This window comes from Heliangelus exortis, chromosome 25 (assembly GCF_036169615.1).
Source record: "Heliangelus exortis chromosome 25, bHelExo1.hap1, whole genome shotgun sequence".
Lineage (NCBI taxonomy): Eukaryota > Metazoa > Chordata > Aves > Apodiformes > Trochilidae > Heliangelus > Heliangelus exortis.
The window spans coordinates 768,100-784,513 of NC_092446.1; the positions used below are offsets into that span (position 1 = coordinate 768,100).

At 53.8% G+C, this 16,414-nt stretch overlaps 2 protein-coding genes across 5 annotated transcripts; both read right to left on the minus strand.

Moving 5' to 3' along the window:
* Positions 1-177: 177 nt before the first annotated feature.
* MOV10 (Mov10 RNA helicase) lies at positions 178-6,634 on the minus strand. Of its 4 annotated transcripts, none has more exons than XM_071768798.1 (22): positions 6,298-6,634; positions 5,569-5,665; positions 5,330-5,463; positions 4,999-5,237; positions 4,679-4,919; positions 4,329-4,451; positions 4,067-4,220; positions 3,836-3,990; positions 3,530-3,706; positions 3,318-3,465; positions 3,073-3,234; positions 2,876-2,979; positions 2,597-2,694; positions 2,385-2,504; positions 2,206-2,308; positions 1,951-2,074; positions 1,680-1,871; positions 1,492-1,566; positions 1,275-1,400; positions 1,103-1,191; positions 863-984; positions 178-476 (listed from the first exon to the last, which is right to left on the minus strand). In XM_071768798.1, the coding sequence occupies exons 1-21, from the start codon at positions 6,429-6,431 to the stop codon at positions 870-872; spliced, it is 2,910 nt and encodes a 969-aa protein (XP_071624899.1). In that variant the 5' UTR covers positions 6,432-6,634; the 3' UTR covers positions 178-476; positions 863-869. The 4 variants fall into 4 exon arrangements, with proteins under 4 accessions (XP_071624899.1, XP_071624897.1, XP_071624898.1 ...); XM_071768796.1 differs by having other exon boundaries at positions 178-649; XM_071768797.1 differs by having other exon boundaries at positions 178-683.
* Positions 6,635-8,547: 1,913 nt separating this feature from the next.
* CAPZA1 (capping actin protein of muscle Z-line subunit alpha 1) lies at positions 8,548-16,312 on the minus strand. Its single transcript, XM_071768809.1, has 10 exons — positions 16,154-16,312; positions 14,934-14,997; positions 14,645-14,696; positions 13,730-13,793; positions 12,708-12,914; positions 12,245-12,324; positions 11,793-11,871; positions 11,241-11,312; positions 10,575-10,637; positions 8,548-10,049 (listed from the first exon to the last, which is right to left on the minus strand). Exons 1-10 carry the CDS (start codon positions 16,190-16,192, stop codon positions 9,909-9,911), a joined length of 861 nt encoding a protein of 286 aa, XP_071624910.1. The 5' UTR covers positions 16,193-16,312; the 3' UTR covers positions 8,548-9,908.
* Positions 16,313-16,414: the final 102 nt, after the last annotated feature.

Consider the following 16,414-nt stretch of genomic DNA (forward strand, 5'->3'; position numbering starts at 1 on the left):
CCCCTTTGCTTCAGGTCTTGTCCCCGTGTGCTTGCTAAGACCCAGGGGTGATGGGTGCTGCTGGAGCCATCCCTCCTCTGTCACCTCCTGGAACAGGGCAGGGCTGCAGTGACCCTGTCCCTGCTGCAGCAGCCCCAGCTGTGGTGGCAGGGCCCCGGACTGAACATCAAGGTACCATTTCTTTCTCTAAACATTTATTCCAGGGAAAGACAGAGAAGCATGCCTGTGTGGCTGAGGCCAGGCAGCTGCGTGGCAGGGGGGCCCAGCTGGGTCCCTGCCTGCTGCCAGCTCCCCCCTCACCCACTGCAGCAGCACTGAGCTCCCCTGCATGCCCTGATGCTCTCCAAGGCTGGACTCTGGCTTTAGCCATTCACTGAACGGTGAGACTGGTCCCAGGGAATGAGCTTCTACATGGATGTGCCCAAAACTGCTTCACATGGAGGTTGGTCCTGGTCCACTGCTGGTGCTGTCCTGCTCTGTGAAGGGAGGTGGCTGCCATGGGTCCATGCTGGGGCTCATGGCTGGCAGGAGCCCCATCTCCCCAGGATGCACAGCACCAGAGCCCAGGGGAGCCAGGCAGGGGAGAGCAGGCCAGGGGCAGGCTGGGGGCTGGAGCTCCACAGCACTTCTCTTTTCCCAGGAAGGTTTACTGCAGAGGAACCCTGTGACAGAGCTGGGCAGGACTTGGGAGGGGACAGGCAGCCCCTAAATGAGAACTCCTCCTGATCCCTGACACGTTGCTGCATGAGCAGCTTCCAAGGGCCCCCCGCAGATGGTCCCAGGGGCACCCAGTGCAGAGTGGGCAGAGTGGGCAATGCTGGTCCTCACCAGGGCTGCTCTGGCAGCTCCCAGCCCTCCTCACCTGGCTGCTAATGGCCAAGGTGCAGCTCCTGGAGCTCGCTGGTGAGGCCATCCTCTGCAGTGCTCTCCTCCTCGTAGAGGCAGCCTCTGTAGCCACCCTGCTCCCTGCAATACCTGAGGAACCTGCAGGCAAGGGGAGTGTGGGCAGGAGGTGTTGGTGTCCTCACTGCCTGTGGTGGCCTTGCCACCTCCTCAGCCCTGGGCATGGCTGGGCACTGCCTGCAGGATGGGCAGGGCTCACCTCTGCCAGTGCTGGTCCTTGCTGAGCACAGCTGGGTTACCCACCACGATCAGCAGAGCCTTGGCCCTGGTGATGGCCACGTTGAACCTCTGAAAAGAGAAGAGGGGTTTCACCCTACAGCATCAGCTCTTGCCCCATCTCCACGGGGAGTCTGCCCGGGGCAGCACAGCACCTTGAAGTTCTTGAGGAAGCCCAGATTATAAGCTTGGTCAAGCTTGAAGTACTCGCTGCAGCTGCGCACAGTGGAGACGAGGATGACACGTCGTTCCTGGCCCTGGAACGCCTCTACAGAGCCCACCTGGGAGGTGACACCAGGTAAGGGGACAGGGAGCACCCTGGGCTGGGGCTGGCAGGGCGGGCTCCTCCCCAACATGCACCTGGGACCGTACCTGCAGCAGCTTGATGTCTGGCAGCGCCCGCAGAACAGGATCCAGGGATGTGATGGCTTTTCTGATCTTCTCCACCTGGGGGGAGGGAAGCAGCACAATCCAGCTGCCATGGAGCCACCCTGCCCGTCCATCCCAGTGCCCTGTGGAGGTCTCTGCCCACTCCCTGCCCTCACAGCCATGCCCCTCACCTGCTTCCTGTAGGGTGAGATGATGCCGATCTCCTTGGGAGAGACACTGGGGCAGCCCCCCTTGCCCTGGCTCTGCAGCAGCTTTTTGAGGTAGTGGACCAGCACCTCAATCTCAGATGTGTTGAAGAACGAGGGGCTCTTGGCCTCTCTCTGGTCTTCCCCACGAACCCCGTGGAAGATGATGGGGAAACCCTGGGGGTGGAGAGCATTGGGCTCTGCTCCACCTGTGCCTCGGGGCTCCCCCCAGGCTCCCACCTGCTGCCCCCCTCACTTTTTTGGGAAGCTCATCCCAGGTGCAATACGCATTCCGGATGTCAAGCCCATTGCTCTCGCAGGCCTTCAGCTCACTGTCGTAGAAGAGCTCATTGGGGATCCTGAGGATGGCCTCGTGGGACCTGGTGGATGCAGGACAGTGCCCGGGGTGTGCTCCCACCCTGGCTGGGGTTCTACGAGGCGTGGGGTGCTGGCACAGACCCTGCACCCATCTCAGCAGAGCCGCCCTGTCCCTGCTGCTGCCCATCCCCACCTGTAGTTCCAGAGCAGTTTGGTGACAAACTGTGGGTCGTATCCTTCTCTCGACTTCTTGTACAGGGGGTTGTGCAGCATCAGCCTCTCCAGCAGCGAGGTGCCTGTGCCCAGCCAGACCCTGTGGCTCATCCTGAGCCCCCAGGCACTGGCTGCACTCCCACCCCTCTCCCTGCTCACCCAAGCCGTGCTCGATGGCCAGTGGTGACCTCAGGATGGGGCCCAGCTGTTGGGGGTCTCCTGCCAGTACCAGCTGCCCCCCTTTGGGGTTGGTCTTCTGGTCCATGGCGCTCAGGAGCCCTGGGCAGAGGGAGAGCTCAGTGGGGGGTAAGGGGGGTCTCTAGGCCATGCAGAGATGCTGATCCCTGAGATGGGAGCTGGGAACCACTCACCCACGATGGGGACCACGCTCTCTGTCTCTGTTGCCTGCCCACACTCATCGATGAAGACGTGGGAGAAAAACCCTGGGGGAAATTTGGCTGACACCAGCCTGGAGAAGAGGTGGAGTGAGGCTGCCCAGGCATCCCTGCCCTGGCTGGCTGTTCTTTCTCAGAGGAAGGGTCACTCCTGCTGCCCACCCTCCACCCACACCTCAGAAGTGTTGCTCTGGTCAAGGGCAACCCCAAGGTCCACCTGCCATGGGTGGTGGGGACAATCCCAGGTCCTCTGACCTTCCTGCTGTCACCAGGGTGGTGATGAGGATCCGGTATCGCCCCAGGTCCTTCTTGCTTGGGTACACATAGCAGCTCTGCTCATCGTCCCAGTTGCAGCAGGGCTGAAACACGGGGGTAGGGTGGGATCCTGCTCTCCCTGGAGCTGCCAGCCCATCTGTGCCACGGGCCACTGGGAGGCAGGGGCAGGGACCTACCCTGATATCAGCAGGCACCTCCTGGTAGTTCCTGGAGCTGGCGATGATCCTGTAGATGTGCCGGGGGTCGATGTCCTGGATGAGGCGCTGGCACAGGAGGTTTGCAGCACCATAGGATGGGGCACAAGCCAAGATCCGGGCATCCTTAAAGCACTTCCATACCTAGGTGGGAGGAGGGGGCAACAGCACTGAGCTCCAGGGGCTGGGGTGGGCAGCAGTGCTGGACCTGGGCTCCAGCCACTCACCTGCTTGATGGCCTCCACCAGGGTGACGGTTTTGCCAGTCCCAGGGGGGCCAAAGATGAGGTAGGGGGCTGGCCTGGACATCCCTGTTACGATGTGTCTCACGGCTCTGCACTGCTCCTCGTTTGCCTGCAGCTTGCGGTCGAACCACCTGTGGAGCAGAGGCTGAGCACAGTGTCCCTTCCACACCCATCCCAGCTGGCACGGGGACTCACTGGAGCTGGAAGGTGCCTGTGAAGAGGGAACTGTTGCAGGAGGCAGAGGGGAAGAGGAGGCTGGACAGCCCAGACTTCATGGCCAGGGCTGCAGCCCGGTGCTGGACTTGCAGTGGCAGCCGGTTGATGGTGAAGGTCACATCAAACTTCATGTTTTTCACAAACTTCTTCTGCAGCCTGGGAAGGAGTGGTGTGGGCAGGGCACAGGGATGGACCCCACACCCTCCCCAGCCCATACCCAGCCTTCGCCACATCTGAGTGGGGCTGCCAGGACTCCCATCCCAGCTGGGGACGAACACCACTCACTTGGGGGAGAAGCCCAGCCTGACTTTCTCCAGCTCCACGCTGTGCACGTAGCCCTTGTACTGGGTGAGTGGGGAGTGGTCCCGCTCACTGCTCAAGTGGACGAGGAGGTGGTCTCCCTTCACCACAGACGGGCGGCTCTCAGCCAGGCCGGGCACCTGTGCCAAACGGGCAGTGTGACGCTGGGCACCCAGGAGTCCTGACACCCCCTGCCCCCCAACTCCTCCTACTGACGTCGAGGACCAGCAGCTCCCTGTCCTGCACCATGGGCACATCCTCCATGTCATAACGATGGATGTCCACCTCCATCTGGATCTCCTCCAGGTGCAGCAGCAGCTGGAATTTCTGATGGTAGTTCCCAGCCTGCAGAGGAGCCTCCAGCCGTGACCTGCGGGCAGCAGGGATGTCACTGTGCCCAAGGGACACCTCAGCCAAAGGGCAGCAGGTGGGAGATGCAGGGCTGGGTGTGGCCTTGCCCCCACCCCTTGGCACTCACTGCATGTCAGCCCAGCTGGAGCTGGCACTGGTGTTGGGTCCATGCAGGATTGTGTCCTTAAGGCTCTTGGGGTACTTGTAGGTGTACAGAGGGATTTCCCTCTCCAGTTCATATTTCTGGAAGCTGGGCAGAGGGAACAGCAGTGCCACAGGGACTGCAGGGCTCAGGTTCCACCAGGCCCCATCAGGCCGAGTGTCCCCAGCTCTGCTGTCACCAGCCATCACATGAGGATAAAAAGCACTGTCCCAAGGTGCCAGGCACCTGGGTCCCAAGGAGCTGAGCCTTGTCCCAGATGGACAACGGGCCAGGGTCCTCCGTGCAGGGCGGCAGCAGGTGACATTGCCACATACCTGTCAGGGGGGATGCCCTCCTCAGTGATGATGGTGACAGGGCGCTGGAGCCTGCTCTGGTAAGGCTGGTAAGGTGCCGAGGGCCCCAGGTCCTTGGCCAGTTGGCCCTCAGCCACAGCAGTGATGTGGCGCCAGATGCTGAAGGGCTCCTCTGGCTCCTTGGTGAACATGAAGGCCACCGTGGCAGGGAAGTGCCCATTGTAGGAGGTCAGGCACCTCACCTGGATGGGGTATGTGCCATCTGCAAGGTGAAGAGCCAAGAGCTGGGTCCTGCATCTCCCCCGGCAGGGCAGGGCACAGGGCAAGGGCTGGGACCCTACCTGGGTGCAGCAGCAGGGACTGTCCCTGCGTTGCCCCTTGCTCGTCGGTGAAGGAGAGCTCAGGCACCTGGCTGTAGGGCTGGCAGCACTGCAGTGTCACTGCCTCTGCCCCACGGTTCTGCACCCGGATGGTGATGGGCTGGGGCTCACCGGGCACCACCGGGAAGCGGATGTGCCCATTGCCTTGGTCGTGCTCTGAGGTGATGTCCACCCCGTGCTTCCCACAGATCAACTTGGCCCTGCGGGAAGCGGGGCTCAGGCTTTCCCAGCCAGGGCTGGAATGCCCGGGGCTGGGCAGGGGCAGGCACGGGTAGGGTGCTGCTGGTCATACCACTTCTTGGCAAGGTTCTGGGGAACTTGTGGACCAGATCTGAGCTGCTCCCCTGGGGCAGATGGGGGCACCAATGCCTCTGCATTTGTTCTGGGTCTCCGGTACTGGTCTGCTACCACCACACGCTTCTTTGCCTGTGAGGAGCAGCCGACATCAGCGTAGCCAAGGGGTCCTGCCAGGGGCTGGGGGCTTTTGCAGACCCAGTCCCGGTGGGTGCATGGCCCAAGCCCCTCCCTCACCTTCTTGAAGTGCACCGACTGCCCGTGCACCTGCGCCTGGTGGTTCACCTTCAGTGCGTACACGACACAGGAGAAGTTGGGTACTTTGGTACCAGTGCTGCACAGACAAGAGAAGGAGGTTGCAGCACTGCCTCCCCAGCCACCTCCTCCCACAAACCGGGGGTCACGTCCCGTAGCCCAGTGGGCTGAACCTTGGCTTTGCCAATGATTAACAGCGGTGACATTGCACAGGGGCCAGTGTGACCGGTACCCGCGGGGTGAGGCGGGTGCCTGGGGTCAATGAGGATGCCGGAGGTCTCTGCAGCTGGGGAACGTCCCAGCAGGGCCATGGCGAGAGGAAGACATGTGCGGACATGTTGGGGCCGGTGGCTGGAGAGCCGGCTCTGCCTCTCGCTTCATTCGCAGCCCAGCAGGACACGGGATGCCCCAGCATTGCTGCGGTTTTCTTAGAGCCCGCAAAGAGCCGAGCCCAGCCCCAGTGTTTAGCAAGTCCAGGTGGTCCTTGTTGCTCGGAAAGCACGCTCTGCCCATGCCCTCCGGGCAGGGGATGAAGGACAGCCCCCAGGCCCCCACCTGCTCCCCAGTGCTGCTCTCACACCCAGCTCCTGCAAGGAACTGGTACTGGACAGAGCTGGCTTGACACCCCAGTGATACTGGCCGGGGAATGGTTAATACGGGCGGACGGACCGTCCCGGGCGATGCTGCCCTGGTCTGGCCGAGGGCTCTCACCTGCCCCGAAACTCCTGGGTGTAAATGCTCCGCAGCGTGTCCCGCTGGCTCTCCTGATGCCGCCCCGTGTCCTGCAGGAACTGCACGAACTGATCCCCCCACCTCCTGCTCTCCTCCAGGCTGAACCGCGGCATGGCCGAACTGGGCTGTGCCGAACCGGGCTGTGCCAAGGTGTGCCGGGCTGTGCCGTGCCCTGGGCGATGCTGGGTTGTTCTGGGCTGTACAGTACCGAGCCGAGCTGGGCCGTGCCAGTCCGTGCAAAGCCTGGGGCTGTGCCGGTCCGTGCCGTGCCCGGGGCGGGGCTGTTCTGGGGCTCTTTCCGCGGGAAACGAAAGCGAAAGGTACCGCTCGCCCTCTGGTCCCGCCCACCGAAGCCGAGGGGGCCGGGGCGGCTCCTGCCCGACCCCTCTGACCCCGCAGCCCCTAGGCATCGCCCCTGTGCAGGGGGGTCCTGCACCCCCCCCCAAGGTGTGCGCACCCCCCTGCAGGGCTCCCCCGGCAGTGAGGGACACGTGGCCGTGGTGTCAGGGCAGGAGAGGTGCCCAGGTGTGTTGAATTGCTGTAGCCAATGATGAGGGAAAGAGCTCCCAGGGCTGCTCCATAAATTGAGCAGCAGCAGCAAAGCTGGGGATTGGGTTTGTCCTGTGGCCCCAGGACCCTACCCTACCCTACCCTACCCTACCCTACCCTACCCTACCCTACCCTACCCTACCCTACCCTACCCTACCCTACCCTACCCTACCCTACCCTACCCTACCCTACCCTACCCTACCCTACCCCACCCCACCCCACCCCACCCCACCCTACCCCACCCCACCCCACCCCACCCCACCCCACCCCACCCCACCCCACCCCCCTCCAGTTGCCCCAGTGCTCCCTGATCTGCTCCCCGCAACCACTCGAGCCCCTGGGGCTGCTCCTGCCTTCCCTGCAGCCTGAGGATGTTGGGGTAAGTCTGCTGTGCTCCCCACCTTAGCTCGGATGGTTTTTGCTCTGTGCCAAGCTCTGCTTGTGACCCCCCACTGTCTGGGGGTGGCTGGTGGACTGCGGTGGTGCAGGGCCCGCAGGATTTGAAAAATGGGGCTGTTGCCTTTGGGGAAGTGATGTGCAAGACTTTCTGCCACGTGTTGCTGGCAGAATCCTCAAGATTTAAGCTTTGCTCTTGCAAACAGGAGAGTGAGCCCGTCCTGTGGGGAGCAGCTGGGTCTGGGCTGTCACATTGCACCGTGACTCACCTGGGGTCAGGTGCTGGGCTCTGGAATGCTTCACCAGGGCCAGCCCAGGACACTCGTAGCTCTGGAGCTGGCTGCAGTCTGCTGAGCCTTCTGGTCTCCAGCAAACAATACCTGGTGGCTTTAAGGATTCACATGCCTCTGGACTGGCACTTGTTAAGTGGTGGGGAGTCATGCCAAGGGCTGCTTCTCTGAGAAAGAAACAGGAGCTGGAAGGGGGTAAGGCTGGGATAGCTGAGCCTGCTGTAGGGATGGCCTGTGGGTGAGAAGGCACAGGAGACAGGGAGGCCTAAAGGATGATTAACTAAAGATTTGGAGAAGGACAAAGAGATAGAAACGGTCTTAAGGCTGGAAGGAGTGGCAGGAGCTAAGGCGGAGTGGGAAAAAGCAGGCTAGCCTTGAGGCAGATAAAACCCTCCTGTGTGCACAGCCTTATCTTGGGCTCCACATTCCTGCAGTCGCTACAGAGCTTGCCTGGATGTGCCCAGGGACACAGACCCCAGCACTTTAGGTGCTCGTCCACAAAACCTTTCATCTCCAGGCCCTGCCGGAGGGGAGGAAACTGTCCACAAACACCCGCAGGCACAGCACGGTCCTTGAGCAGCTCTGCAAACCCTCAGCAGAGGGTCCTGCTGCCAGGGGCACCCCTGCAGGGTCCCACCAGCTCAGGGCTTCTCAACCTGAGCAGAAGAGGTGATGTGTTACTGTAAGACACAGATGATGTGTGGAATAACCTTGTGTTTTCCCTGGGCTGAAGTGCCCCGTTAGAGCTGTGTGGCTGTTTTAATTTGGAAGTGCTTAGACCTCCAGACCCCTGGTCTGCACACTGGGGTGGGGGTGAGCAGACTGGGTTTGCAAGCAATACCCCTGCTGAATTTCAGGCTGTTACCTGTAATCTGCCTTCCCCTGGAGCTGACAGAAGTGAGACCATGAAAGAAAAGACACAAATGGTTTTAAAAGAGAAACTGGTGTATTTCTACTAGACTATTTGGTGCAGAAGATGCCTGTAAGATGAACGATCGGTGTCAACAGCAAATACAAATAGATTTTATTTAGACAAAACTTCTCACAAAGGACAGACACTTATTTTGTGGTGTTACTGTGCAAAACCTGAAGCTTAATGCACAAGCAGTCCCACCACTACCTTCCCAGCCCCCTTCTGTGTATGTTTTAGAATAGGAAGGCACTAGCCAGTTTAAAAACAAGAGTCTGCAAGAAAGCCCAGGGATAACCAAGTGCAAATGAAGCACAGTTCACCAGAGGGGTCTCATTTTGCAGTGAATCCACACTCCCAGTTCAGACTGAGAAAAGCACAAATGTCCCCTCAGCCTCCCAATAAGGGAAACTGCTAGGACTGCAGTTGGTAACTTTACAGAAAAACAAAGCAACATAGACCAAGGATTGAGAGAGCAACAAAGAGATTAATCTCAATATCTCCTTTAGGTATGATGTAGGTAAGAAACTGGCCACGAGTGAGACAAAATTGAAAGGTTTTTTTCCTCTCACTTTGGTGCAAGTTTATTTATTTTGTACACTATCCATCCATACACCTGTAATACAAATTCTATGAACCTGCCACAAAGCATTAAAGCACAACATACCTATTATTCTGTAGACATTTGCATTTTTAATTGCCATCCAGCCTATGAGGATGGATCAGCAGTGACAGGAACTTGAAGTTCTATAAAAATGCAGATGTCTGATAACCATACATACACAAGGAAGGGGAGAGCAAAACCGTTCACTTTTAGAGAACATGGCTCAAATCTTTAGGAAAAGAAAAAGAAATTACGTCCCTGGAAGATCTGGCTTCAGAGGGATTTCTGTAAAGTATCTTGTAAACTCATTTTCTATAGTAAAATCAAAGCCTGCAGGCTTGTTGCTTTGTGGAGGTCACTAATAAGGATACATGAGGACTTGCTGTCTTTGCATTTACTCTATCTTGCAGCATAGCCTTGAGCTGTTGGCAGACTGGACAGACTGACTGGAGTACCAGGAGTGCTGTGTGTGGGTGAAGGGGGTGCTCTGCACCCTCAGCTCTATTTGCAATAGGGCTTTTCCAGCTAGGAAGTTTTCCAGCCAGTACAATCCGTGATTGAGAACAGCTACTTCTGAACCATGAATGTGGCTTGATTAAAATGACCTAGCAGTAAATGCAGTCACAACAGGGAGTTGATATGGCAGGAAACACAAAACACAAAGACAAGGCTACTTGTTCCACAGTTCTCTCTGAGGCTAGGAAACCTGTTAACTTTGCAAGCCCTAGAAAAATGCTGCACTGGTTTAGAAACCATCTACTTGGCATAGGACCACATTTGTTTTTGTTTTTTTTTTTTTTCTTTTGCACACAAACATTTAATCCATCTCCTTGCTTCCACCTTAAGCATTCTGCATTTCTTTGCCAATCTTGTAGCTGAGGATTTTGTTCCAGTCGATCTTGGTGCGGGTGACGGGGAGCTGCCGGCGTAAGGCTTTGAAGGTGGTGTCTGACATTGTCTGGTAGTTTTCACTGATTGCTGTCTGCAAGGGCAAGGAGACACAGTTACAGCAGCAGTAAGATACTCTGAGAGGCACGACAGGGTGTTAAAGCCACAAAACCCTTTCTACAAGGTGAAGGCACACTATTAACTCAATTAACAACGCGGTCACTAACGTGTATGCAATGACAAGGGCTTCTATGGGACTCCCCTGTGATGCAGCAGTGTCTGCTCAGGTGTTTCACTGCCTTGTCTGCTGAGTCTCCTCTCACAGGCTGGGACAGTGTAAAAAGCTGTCTCACACATTTCCTCTTCAGTGTTTTTAAATGTCAGAGGAAAACGTTTAGAGTCGCCCACTTCCCTTCCATGCTTGTTCCAGGCACCGTTTGTCACCCTGCACACAAAGCCTTACAACTATGTTCTTTAACCAAAGATTACTTTTCTAAGTAATTCTCACAGTCTATACCAGACTTGGCCAGAAACAACTGGAGTTCAGTTTTTAGTGTTTCCATGAATTGTAAATGGAGGCTGATATGAATTCATCATATTTAATAACCACTGGTCTTACCTGATACTCGTTCTCTGCATTTTCTATTATCTTAATAAATTCCTTAGCTGTCTGGACATCACTCTACAAAGAGGAAAAAGAAATTTTTTGTATATTTAAGAGCAAATTACAAAGCTACACAACAGATTTCTTACGTGCTAGGCTAAATATAGATGAAGTGGGTAACTCCAGCAGTTTCATGTTTGTAGCTGTATTTCTTTTCCTCCCAACCAATGTCCTGGTGAGGTTCCAGACACTGACACAGGACTGCACCCTAGTGAGCACAGGGAAGCAGAGCTTCATGGTGTGGATTAGAATGTTGCTACTGTTGCTCCCTCTATTGTTGTGTAAGGCTTCTGATTTTCACTTAGTACATTGCTCTTGCTTAGTACATTACTCATTTCCCTTGCAAGCGGGGAGAAAGTTTTTCCTGCTCTCTCGCTGGAATAAACAGTTTGATATTCCAGGTAACTTTCCAATAGAGACTGTACTTTGTAACACAGTCTAACTTGAAGCAACTGAGAATCTGGAGTTCCAGTCTGGCTCTATAACTACAGTGACTATTCACTCTAAAATTACATTACTTCAAAATCAAGAGAATGTAATTAAAGAAGTTCAGGCTTAGTGAGACGTTTAAGGAATAAAATAGTTGCTTTATAATAAAAGAAGATCATGCAGCATACTTACTGAAACCTGTATAGAGTCCTGGATGTCTTTATGACTAACCAGCTGAACATTGCCATCTTCATAATAATGAACCTGAACAGAGAGACAAAAGGCAGGTTATCACTATCACTTATTTTATAATCCCTAGAGCCCCCAAATGCTACAACAGCACTGTTGTGCCAGTCTTCTCTGCTTACGTGGAGACTAAAAGCAGGATGGATTTTCTAAAAGGTTTCATTCTTTGTCAAGACTGTTCAAGATTATGTTAATGCAGTAAACGCCTAGAGTTGAAATAAGAGCAATTATAAAAGAATTCATAGTATAGGTTTTAGCCCTACAAAGTGAAGCAGACTTGGAGGCATATAGGGTAATGCTAAGTAAGACACCAAAGGCCACACTGTAGATGATATCCAAAACACCAATTTTACAAATTAACTTTTTAACTGTATAGTTTAATAGCATCTTGATTTGAGAAGGACATCTTGGCTGTGTTTCAGCACCTCACTCTGAGTGCATTAGTGTAAGAGAAGCACCATGCAGACTCTGCTGTTATTGCCAGAAAAAGTAACTCACCTGGATCTTAAGCACTGCAGCCACTTGAGCTGTTGGTGGTGTGATGGTAAACTTCCACTCTGATCTCCAACGACCATTCCTAAAGACAATCAAAGCAAGAAAACTGTTTCCTAAAAGCCCCAGCAACACGAATAACCAAACTTAACAACAACAACTTGCTTCTACTGGTGTCTTATGACCAAGATTACAGTGCCTTGTGTGGCACTGAACTGAATTTCAGAAGCACAGCAGCTTCAGCCCTGCTGGCAAGGTGCCGGGGGGTCTGTCTAGCTCTGCCAGGGCCCTCCTCTCTGGGTAGGTCACTGGGCCACACTGAAGGCTTTAGGGAAGTGCCAAGGGGCTGAAAGGAAGCCCAAGGCTGCTTGCCCTTCAGACTAAATCAGAAGACAGAGAGGATGGGGTTCTTTGAGGACTGGTAAAGAAAGAAAATACACTATTTGAAATGGTCTTACCAGAAGTTTTTGGGCTGGAACTGGTGGCTCTCAATACAGGCAATAATTGTCTGCTGCCCATCTATAGATTTACCATAAACCTGTGTTTAAAAACAGAGTTAAAAAGGCCCAAGAGCTGAGATAAGGCAATCTTAATTCCTGTTCTTGTCAGCACTGTGGAGACTTGCTGTCATGGCACCCCACGTGTAGCAGTAATTACACTGGACACCACCTCCACCTGCACATATGTGCAAATAATGCCTGCTTTTCAGTAACTGCAGGTACAGAGGTGCTTGGCATTCATGACTATGAAAAATAAGGTCTAAACCATCTTTAACACTGTGTGCATACCAAGATATTTGCCCCCTCTTTGGAACTTGTTCCAAAATTAGCCAAACCACTAATGAGCACGGAGACTCCAAGCTGCACCATCCAGCACTTGAGGGACTGAGAGGGAGCAATGGAAACAAGATGGATACTCAACAGTGCAGAAGCCATTGGGGTAATGATCTTTCACATAAGCTCTCAGTGCACTGTCACAGGCATCTCTCCATTGCTTTAAAGCTGATTCTGTGTCCTCAGGTTGGGGGTCACTTGCTTCTTTCCTTAAGTGATCAAACTTGAAAGAAAGTTTGTTTCTTGGGTCCAAAAATCTGCCATTGCCCAGATCACCATGTTCTGTGATTAAGACCTGTAAAAGAAGTGAAAATTAAGACACACTTATGCTGCTGTACATGTGCTGGCTTACATTTTCCCCTGACTATCTGGGCAGAGACCAGTGTTTCAACAGGTTCTTTCATTGAGCTTTATACCACATAAAGAAACAAGGATTTTCAGCAACAATTTCAACTAAGAGTAGTTGTAGTGAGGCTGTAACTATTTCTGTGAACAGCCCTCTGCCTCCCATGAACATATCTGGGACACCAGAAAAACCAGGTCAGTACTGGGCTCAGAGAACAAACCAGATGGTCAGGCTTTCTGTCTTCTGTGGGACTTGCTGCTTGCTCTCAAAAAAAAGAATTGTTGTGCTGGCAGAGGGGGTTGTACTGGCTTGGTATTCTCAATGACATGGTATGTTTTTAGGGTAACTGGAATGGATTAAAAGTGCAGAAAAATAAAAAAACCCACAAAAGTATTAAGATTCTACCATCAATTGTGGGCAGGAACTGTAAGCAGGAAGCAACATAGGGAGTTGTGAGTGTTACATGAGCAGTAATCTTTAATCATTCCCATTCTAAGTAGAATACCAGTGACTTCAGCATGGAGCTTCACTTAAGGCATGGTGAATTAATTACTAGGTAGTACCAGACAATACTTTAAGAGAACATCTCACCTGTTCTTCCTCTACAAGCACAAAAGTGTGGTAATACAATGGTGTGTGGGAGGGAGAAGAGGTGGTAATTTGTCAGGAGGATGAAACCAGTCAACATCTGGATGAAACAATGGATTTATGGGTTCTGCACAGCACAGTAACACCAAGCTCAACAGTAAAAGTTCTTTCCCTACCTGGTCATCATACCCTTCTATCTTCACTGGAGTGAACTGGTCCATGTTGTACTGTGCAAAAGCACTGTTGGGAATTGAAGGAACATGAATGTTAGCTCTACATGCAGGTTTATTTCAACTCTTTCATTCTGACCTGGTGTGATTTATATTGCAGAAAATTTCAACTGAATTTGCTAAAAAAATACATGCAAGCACTCTTAAAGGGTTTTTCAATACCTTTTTTTTGGTGATGGCTATAAAAGCCCAGGTCTAAGGCCAGGTTTATTTAGTGATGATCAGGAATGTAAAGAGTTCAAAAGTAGAGTAACAGGCAGCCTGGGGGGACAGGAGCAAGCCAAGACAAAACAGGAACACCCTAGCTACAATTTAGACAGCACCAAGGTAAACAGATGAGTAGACTCACATCTACTACAATTTCTTATGCAAAGACCTGCTGACTGACACCTCACCCAGCTTGAAGTAAAATCTTAGCATCAGAAAGCCTGTATACATAACCTCTAAGCACCTTCTGATGAGCCTGTGCCAGTAAACAAGACAATTTGAAACATTATTTTTTCAAGAGCAGTTTTGTTTTGGTGTTTTTTTTTAACTTTAGCAGAGGATTACTCAGTATTTCAGGCTTTGTTTGCTTTACAAATCAAGCTTTGACAAGATCAGACATTCCTGCTGCTGCAGAGTTAAACTTTTTGGCAGAGTGCCTTCCTGTCACTTCTTTATATGGCCTCTACAGGACAAATTCCCATTTAGGGCTTTTTAAAAGAATCCTCCATGCCTTTCATGATGTGTTTTGTTGGGGGGGGAGGGGGGGGGGAGGATGAGGAACTACAGAAGATGGCTCTCAATACAAAAAATTCCTTTGTTGCAGAATGATGGGTGCAAGGAAACATGCTTTGTGTTTAAACCACCAGGACTTACTGTGCTGCTCCTTCCCTGAGAAGATTGTCATTGCTGAGCAGTAACCGGACATCTGGAGGAGAGGGGGCAGGGAGGTTATTGGGTTGATTTATCAAATGTTTCTCTTCATCCATCTCAATTTCAAGTGTACAAATGCAAATACTAAAATTATTAAATTGTTTCATTAAGCCTATGTAGTCACAGCATGCTTTTCCCTCACTGCTTTTTAACCTTAAAAGCACAGCCTGAGACTCCTGTAATAGATGAGAGGTAAAGAACCACCAGAGATCATTTTCCCTTGGCTTCTTACCATTGAATACTTCATTAAATTCCCCAGGGGGTGCATGAGTGATGAATTTTGCAGCTATACGCACCTATAATGAAGCAGAAAAGGTATTAAACTAAAACCAAAAGATGATTTACCGAGGTCACACATACCCCAACCTACACTGAACCAACAGCACCCATTCTGGTAGTGCCAGGAAGTGCCAGATTTGGGGGGAAACTGAGGCATACTTTGTCAAAATGGAAATATTCTCAAGATTTTTTTTTTTTTCAGTGCAACCAAGCAGAATTCCAAATGTAGCCAGGCAGAAGTGCAAACCTGGGCACCTGTAAAAATCTGCTGTCCAAGGTGTTTACAGAGCATGACTGCTGGCTGGCTGCTGCTCGTGGTGACAGCCCTAAACAATGCTTGTTTCTCATCCTTGCTGGTGACCAGGAACCTGAATGCCACTGTACACAAAGGATAAGAAACCCCTGCAGCAGAAGTGACACTGCAAGGGGCTGGTGACCCAGAGCACAGCCACAAACTGCAGCAGAGGTGACTCCCTGTGGTCCAACCTGCTGCACAGCCACCCGTGTGTGCAGGATGAGAGCTGATCCCTCTGGGAATGGAGCAGTGCATCAATTAGTGCTGCCAGGGTTAATGACACCTGGAGCAGCCACTGCTGTGCTCAGAGTGCAGCAAAAGGTGTGGAGAGAAAAAGATGGGAACTGACAGAAACCGGGAGGTGACGGGAAGTGCCAAAGCGAACCCGAGAAGTCAGAGCTGCAAGATGATCCACCCAAATCCCAGCAGTTTTTCCCTTTCCTAAAACAAACGCTGCTCTATGTGCTCCTGCTCCGTCCCTTCCACCCGGTACAATCCGCGGGATCCACATCAGATCTCTGCCAGCAGCCGGGCCCGGCAGAGGCCGTGAAGGCTCCGGGGGTGCTCAGGAGGTTTTGCGCCTTTGACGCCGCCGCGAACTTTGCCGAGCAGGGGAGCAGCGATCCCGAGAGCACAAAACGCAATTCCGCGAGCAGGGAGGTGCGGAGGCAGCGAGGAACCCGAACTGCAAAGCGCTGAGCGGAGGAGCGGCGGCTGCGGCCCGGCCGAGAGGCCCGGCGGGGACCGGGGGCCCGCCCGCCCCGAGGCAGCGGGAAGCCGCAGGCCGACCCGGGGGAGCCTCCCCGCCGCTGCTGTCCTGCAGCCCGGGCGCGGTGCTGGGGGCAGGGGGCAGCGGTCCCGTCCCGTCCCGTCCCTACCTTCTCCTCATCCGACACCCGCTCCTCCGCGTCCGCCATGGCTGCGGCTCTGCCCCGGCCCCGCGCGGTGCATGCCGGGAGCGGCGCACCGGGCCGGAAGCGCGGCGGGCGCCATGTCGGGTGCGGGCAGAGGCGTCGCGGCGGCCATGGCGGGGCCGGGCGGGACCCCCGGGACGGGATGGGGCGGGCGGGGAGCTCCGGGGGGCTCCGCGGCAGCGGGGAGGGGAGACGCCGGGGCCGCGCTCCGCCGGCGGGGCAGCG